The sequence below is a fragment of the Cygnus atratus genome, chromosome 1 (assembly GCF_013377495.2).
Source record: "Cygnus atratus isolate AKBS03 ecotype Queensland, Australia chromosome 1, CAtr_DNAZoo_HiC_assembly, whole genome shotgun sequence".
Classification (NCBI taxonomy): Eukaryota; Metazoa; Chordata; class Aves; order Anseriformes; family Anatidae; genus Cygnus; species Cygnus atratus.
Window position 1 is genome coordinate 15,945,449 of NC_066362.1, and position 7,467 is coordinate 15,952,915.

Genomic DNA, 7,467 nt, shown 5'->3' on the forward strand with positions numbered 1-7,467 from the left:
GTGGCCACTGGAGGCTACGTTTCAAGGTGAAAGTGTCCACTGAAGGTCATGTAATGCAACCTGCTACTGCAAGCAAGGCAAACTTTGAAGTTAGGTCTGGTTACAGAATCACAGAGCGGCTGAGGCTGGCAGGGCCCTCTGGAGGCCAGCTGCTCCAACCCCTGCCCAAGCAGGGACACCCAGAGCAGGCTGCCCAGGCCCATGTCCAGGCAGCTTCTGAAGGTCTCCAAGGAGGAGGCCCCACAGCCTCTCTGGGCAGCCTGTGCCAGTGCTCAGTCACCTGCACAGCACAGAAGTGCTCCTGGTGTTCAGATGGAGCCTCCTGTGTTCCAGGTTGTGCCCATTGCCTCTTGCCCTGTTCCTGGGCACCGCTGAAAAGAGTCTGGCTCCATCTTCTTTGCACCCTCCCTTCAGGTATTTGTGTACTTCAGATGGAGCCTCCTGAGCCTTCTCTCCAGGCTGAACAGCCTCAGTTCTTCTCTCAGCCTCTCAAAGGAGAGGTTCTTCAGTCCCTACATCATGTTGGTGGCCCTACATTAGACTTTTCCCAGAAAAAGGGTCCCAGAGCTGAGCACAGTGTGGCCTCGCCAATGATGAGTAGAGAGGCATTGCCCAGCTGAGTTTTGAAAAGTCTCCAAGATCACAGATTGCAGTTTGCTTTGGGTGACCTACTGCGCTCCTTAACTACTCCTGTATGAATTCTTTTTTTTCCTTGTACCCAGTCAGAATTTGGTTTGTTGCAGCTTTCTTTGCTGTGCGCACTTGAAAAACATCTGGCTTTTTCTCACTGGATTTCCTGTTTTGGGTAGTAGAAGATAGCAATTAGATTTCTTTTCAGCCTTCTTTTTTTCCAGGCTCCACACTCTGATTTCCCTTTTCATCTCCTTGTTCTCCAGCCCCCAAATGTTTTCCTGGGGACAACTGGACTTGCTTCAGTTTATCAATACCCCTCATATGCTGGGAGGTCCCAGATTGGACCTAGTAGTCCAGAGGTGGCCTCCCACCTGCTAAGTACTGGGAAATAATTACTTTCCTTTACTTGTAGTCTACATTCTTGCAGAGTTCCCAAGTATGTGGAAGAAAGAAATAAACCTTCTATGTCTTTAATAGGGATTTAAAAAATAAATAAAAAATATAAGATAAATAGGGAAGGATATATGCTCTTGAGGTAATTGAAGTATATGAGATGATAGCACAGAGGAGGAAACAAGATGAGTAGAAGAATCACAACCTTGGACTTCAAGAGAGCAGATTTTGGCCTGTTTAGGGACCTGTCTGGAAGAATCCCTTGGGATATGGTCCTGGAGAAAGGAGGGGCCCAGGAGAATGGTTTGATTTTTCAAGGACTTCCAGGCTCAAGAGTGTTCCATCCTGACATGCAGAAAGTGAAGCAAAGTTGAAAGGAGGCCTGCATGGATACAGAAGGAGCTCTTGACTAAACTCAAACGTTAATAGGCAAGAGATGGAAGCAAGAGTAGGTAACTCAGGAAGAACGTCAATACTGTCTAAATATGCAGGGTTGGAGTTAGGAAAGCCAAAGCCAACCTGGAGCTGAGTCTAGCAAAGGACACTAAAGGCAACAAGGTTTTCCCCAGTGGTATCAGCAGCAAGAGGAAGGCTGGGGAAGATGTGGACCCTGTGCTGAATGAGGCAGGTGATCTGACAGAGCACATAGAAAAGGCCAAGGTACTCCATGCCTTCTTTGTCCCAGTGTTTACTGGTAAGGCTTGCCGTCAGGAGCCCCACGTCCTTGAGACAAGTGGGTGAGTCCCGAGTGAGGGTACCTTTGGAGGAGGAGAGTCAGGTTAGGAAATGTTTAAAACAGACTGGAGAAATTGATGGGACCACGTGGAGGCATCTGGCTGATGTCATTGTGAGGCCACTGCTGATTATCCTTGAAAGGTCATGGCAGTGTGGGAGCTTCCTGAGGACTGAGAGAAAGCAAATATCACGCCTATCTCCAAGATAGGCAAGAAGGAGGATCTGGGGGACTACAGGCTGGTCAGTCTCAGCTCAGTACCTGGGAAGGTGATAGAGCAAGTAATCCTGGAAACCACTGCCAAACGTATCAAGGACAAGAAGGTGACTGGAAGTAGTCAGCATGGATTCATGAATTCAACCAGGCTGAGGCCTTCTATGATGAAATGACCGTCTTGGTGGATGAGGAGGGAATCTCAAGTTGTTTATCCAGACTTTAGCAAGGTTTTTTATACTGTTTGCAATAACATGCTAATTCACGAACTGATGAAGTATGGACTACAGAAGTGCACTGTGAGGCGAATTAGAAACTGCTGAACTACTGGGCTGAAACGATTGTAATCAGCAGCACGAAGTCAGGTCACTAGCGGTGCACCCCAGGGGTCAATACTATGTGCTCTTTAACATTCTTATTGATGACCTGGACAGCGTGGCAGAATGTACTCTCAGGACATTTACAGATGGTACAAAACCACAAGGAGTGGTTGATAGAGGAGATGGTTGTGCTACCCTGCAGAGGAACCTCGACAGGCTGGCAGAGAGGAACTTCATGAGGTTCAGCAGAGGGAGATGCCAAGTCCTACATCTCCTAAGGAATAACTCCAAACATCAGTAGCACAGGCTGGGGGCCAGCCAGCTGGAAAGTAGACTTGCAGCAAAGGCCAAGAGCCTCCTGGACTGTGTTAGGAAGAGGGCTGAGGGGAAGGGATCCTTCCCCTCTGCTGGACTCCCCAGTACGAGAGAGACGTAGACATACTGGAGCAGGTTCAACGAAGACCTGCATTTGAGCTTCCTGCTGAAAGAGTAGGAAGAGGATTGAGGGACAGGAGCCTCCCTCATGAGGAAGCACCAAGAGAGCTGGGCCTATTCAGACTGGAGAAGAGAGGGCTCTGGTGGGTTGTCAGTATATATAAGTACCTGATAGGAGGGAGAAAAGAAAACAGAGCCAGATTCTGCTCAGTGATACCCTGTAGAAGAACAAGGGGCAGAGAAGGACAGGGGGCAGTAGACACAAACTGAAATACAGGAAATATTTAAGAAAGAAAACGAGAGTTTTTTGTTTGCTTGTTTGTTCTCCCCTGCAAAGGTGATTGAACACTGGAACCAGTTGCCCAAAGAGGTTGTGGAGTCTCCATCCCTGGAGTTCCTCAAAACCAGTACATGGCTCTGATCAGCCTGCTCTGGCTGACCCTGCTTTGAGCAGGGGATTGGACTGGATGATCTCCAGAGATCCCTGCCAACCTCAGCTACTCTGTGGTCCTGCAGACGTTACATCTAGAACTTAGTTATTTTTTCAGTAAGTGTAGGTATAATTTTGACTTGATCACGTACATGGTAATGTAGCAGAAGAGTCTAAATACCACAGGTTTCGTCAGTACCCTTTGACGTTCCTCGACACGACTGTTCTACATGAGGAAAAAAGCCTGAAATAGAGCTGAAGCTGCTTTAAAGTATAAACGTTAATATTTCATCAGGTCCTGGTTTGGAAAACCTTTTTGGTGAAAATCATTCAACAAACGTGCTATTTGAAAGAATTTGGAGATCATCTACTTTACTTGGTGCTATACATCCCAAGTAGTGTATATTGTAGATAAACTCCAATAGAAAGCTGTAGAAAGGTCCTAGAAAGCTGTATGTGCTCCATAATATGAGGAAGGCAGCAAAACAAAAGAGTTTCTACAAAGCTGACCTGGAGAAGAGCCAGCCCTGGTTCCCTTAAAAGACAGTAAACTTGAACTGTTATTTCCCTGGTGTTTGTATCAAATGGATGTTGTTCTCAGCCAGTCTGCACAGCATTTTGCTTTTGGAATCAACAGTGAAATGCTAGTGTCCTTCCTCAATAAAGAGCTAATGTATCTTTTTTAAGTGATATATCACCAAATCAATTTATGATGCGTAGTGGGAAAAGAAGAAAGGAGGAAAGCAAATATAGAACCATAGTTCTGTTTCCCTGGTGTATTTTTTGAGCAGTGTTTGGGATTATTTTCTTTTGTGTTTTATAACTTCTACAGACAAATTTCAAAAATACACTGAGACCATATGTTCAAATATGCGTTCAAATATGCATTTGAACATATGCAGATTTAGCGTTATCCTAAATTAGCATTATCCTAAATTAATTTCTGTTCCACATCATGGCAGTTGTGCATATTGGTTTCTCTCCTTGTTCTGTAGCACTATTTATCAAAGAGAAACAAACCCTAGATGACTTGTAGTGTAGATGTAGCCTCATGGAAGGAAGCACCCTCCTTGTTCTGAAGAAGAAGCCACAGGGCTGGGATGTGTCCAGAGTGCTATAGCTAATGGACTGCAGGATGGGAGTTGGGCTTTGAACTCAGGGTTGTTTTTTTGTTGTTGCTATTTATTTATTTATTATTATTTCTACTTCTGTGCTCATTCATCTGTATTTCTTTCATCCCCGTGAGATTTGCCTGCTTTCTGTCTTTCAGCAAGTTCCTAATGCTCATAAAGACTGGGTGTGTGCTCTCGGTCTGGTGCCCGGTGCTCCGGTTCTGCTCAGCGGCTGCAGAGGAGGCACCCTCAAGCTCTGGAATGTGGACACCTTCGCTCCGACTGGGGAGATGAAAGGACATGACAGTCCTATAAATGCAATCTGCACCAACTCCAGCCAGATTTTCACAGCAGCAGAGTGAGTTTTTCTTCTTTATAAGCCTTTTACTCTAGCTTCTGCTATAGTTCTGCCCATGCAAATGCATTTGGGAGATCTTCAGTTGTGTAAATCACTTCATAGCAGACATGGGAAAACCTGGTCCATGCCCCTGAATGCCAATAACCTACGGCAGTGGTCTCTGAAGTGGGGTGTGTGCACTGCAAGGAATGCACAAGATGATCCATTGGGATAGAGGAAGAAAATACTTGAACTTCAGTAGTGCATGTTTATAACTTAAAAATGAATAAAAACACATATATTGGAGGTGCCTGCTCAAAAAGTTTTGAGTGAAGGGGTACACGATCAAAACGGTTTGAAGACCACTAATGGGCAGGATGATGGGGAGAATTAGGCAATAGTGAGAATTTTAGCAACTTGCCTCTTCAGTTAGGCTATTATTGCTAGGGCTAACTCCTGACCTGTAGGAATTTTTCTAAAAGCCATGGTACCTGCTTTCTTTCTTAAGTGCTAGCAGGAGCTTTGCAAGATTAAAAGACAGTCCTACTATCCTTGAAACACCTTGATTTGAATATTTGATTCCTCAGTAAAAGTGAGCATATTCAGTACTTGAAACCTGAGGTGACTTGATTAAGAAAAGCACCTTATTCTGTTAGTTGTGTGGTATATCATAGGTTTCAAATTCTCTTGGAGACCCTTGCATATCTATTATGGAAATCTTATTTATACAACGGTACCTTTCTGAATAAAGCACCCGAATTTAAAAAAAAAAAAAAAAAAAAAAGTTTTTTCCCCTTCCCAAATTATCCATATTAATTATGTAACTCTAATACGGTTTTGATTTGGTTTTGTTTTTCAGTGACCGAACTGTGAGGATCTGGAAAGCTCGAAATGTGATAGATGGACAGATCTCAGATACAGGAGATGCAAGTGAAGATCTTGCCAGTAACTGAGATGGTGGGCAAAAATAAATATATTGATGGATTTGAGGTGCACTCTATGCAGTTTGATGCATGCCTGTTAAGTAAATGGTGATGACTGGAATGAACTGAAAAATAAGAGTGAACTCTTCTACCAGACCTGCTGTCCTTAAAACACGTACTGTATTTAAGAAAAAAAGGTAGCATTCTTGTATGTCAGTGAATCACGTACATATGTCTATATATAATGGCTGAGTTTGTGTGCATAAGTAACACTTGCAGTTTAACTGGAAACCAGTCTTCTCTAATGACCATCTCAAAATTATAACTGGGAATATATTCAAAAGAAAAGTGTTCTGCTGTATTTCACTCACAATTACGGTCAGCTGTGTTGCGTTTTTAGGGTAGCACGGGAGTGATGATTTCCTATTAATAAGCGTTTGATTATGACAGACGTTTCAGGATTTTAAGGGTCACTTACACTGTTGTTAGGGAAGTGGAGAGAATAAAAGATGGCAGAAAGCTGTTAGTGACAGATCCTTCTGATATGACTGTGTCCCGCTAACAGCAAATGCTATATGATCTGTGTTAATGTTAGCATATAATCCTCGTTGACCAAAGTTGTGCAGCTATGTATACTCTGTGCTCAGGACTTAGAACTAAAACGCTCATAACTTGGTATGTTTTATTAGTGTTTTGCCTATGTTCTGTAATGACTAGGTGTTTGTAATGTCATAACAGAAATATATCTTAATCTATTTTTCTTATGGATTTGTTTCTATCATCTCATTTTCTTTTTTTTAAAGCAAAAATGTTTTTTCCTTTTTATCTAATTTTATATGCTGCTAAATGTATTTTAAATACACTGTTTTGCAAGCCTTGGCAGTTACTTTGAGAACTGAACCACGTGTATTGGAAAAAGCTGTGTAAATAGATGGTTGTGTAAAGAAAATATCATGTGCCTGTATGACTTTTAAAGCTCTTAGAGTGTGGATATTGAGGGAGGATGTATAATTTAGCCAACTGCTCTGAATATTAATTTGTAAATTCTGCAAATTTTAAAATTTTATGTAGATTCAGATACAGTGCTTGGATGTTGAGTTTTTTTGATTTTTTTTTGTTGTTGTTTGTTTGTTTTTTCCCCAAAAAAATATAGAACTGTAAATTATAGCTTATATAGGTAACAAATAAAGATGTGAATGCGAACTATTTCTCTTTGACTTTTTTTTTGTCATAGTTCCTTGGTAAGAATTCACTTGCAAAGGCCCCAGGTGTAAAACACACAATTTTACATAGTGCAGTAGAATTGCTTGCTGAGTAATGCAGCCCATAGGTTGTTCTGGTACCCCACTTCTGTCTGCTAGTTAGGCATTATTTCTGCTTTCATAGTACTTAGGAACCCTAGTAGGATTCCCTCGTACTAGCAGAAACACAGCAGATGGCTCCTGTTCTCAAGAGATCACATCTCTTACCTTGTTACATACAGTGTCAAGCAAAGAAAAGCCCTGATGCTTCTTACTTATCTTCGAGAAATTATTTCCTCCTCAGCTCAGCTTGAAAGCAGATGAAAATGCATGCTGCTTGTGAGTTGAAGTCTGATTTAGCTCAAGTTTCTGCAGAAATCAGAAATTATGTGCATTGTTAGGCAACGTACAGGTTAGGAGTTAAAATATGCACTAATTGGTATCGCTACAGTTTATCTATCATGCTTTCAGGGTGTTTAAAGGGTACATGTGTACGCAACATGATTTGGGACCACATCACTACTTGGAGCAAAGGGAGAGTGGGTTTACCTGCGAGAGGCTGTGCCTGCCTGCTGCGGGGTGCCCTGGCCAGCGTGGTGAAGGCCACCCTCTGCCGAGGCACAAATGATGCCAGCAGCTCGATGACCTGTGGCTTCGGAGCTTAACACTAAGGGCTGTCATCTGGGAACCCTAGGTA

At 42.8% G+C, this 7,467-nt stretch overlaps 1 protein-coding gene across 1 annotated transcript in view; it reads left to right on the top strand.

The window, feature by feature from the left end:
* Nucleotides 1-6,639, top strand: part of KIF21A (kinesin family member 21A) — a 91,199-nt gene extending 84,560 nt beyond the window's left edge. Inside the window, exons 35-36 of the mRNA XM_050716817.1 lie at nucleotides 4,428-4,627; nucleotides 5,466-6,639. Of these exons, the coding sequence (XP_050572774.1) occupies nucleotides 4,428-4,627; nucleotides 5,466-5,559 (294 nt within the window). The 3' untranslated portion in view covers nucleotides 5,560-6,639. The remainder of the gene's footprint in view (nucleotides 1-4,427; nucleotides 4,628-5,465) is intronic.
* The last annotated feature ends 828 nt before the right edge of the window (nucleotides 6,640-7,467 follow it).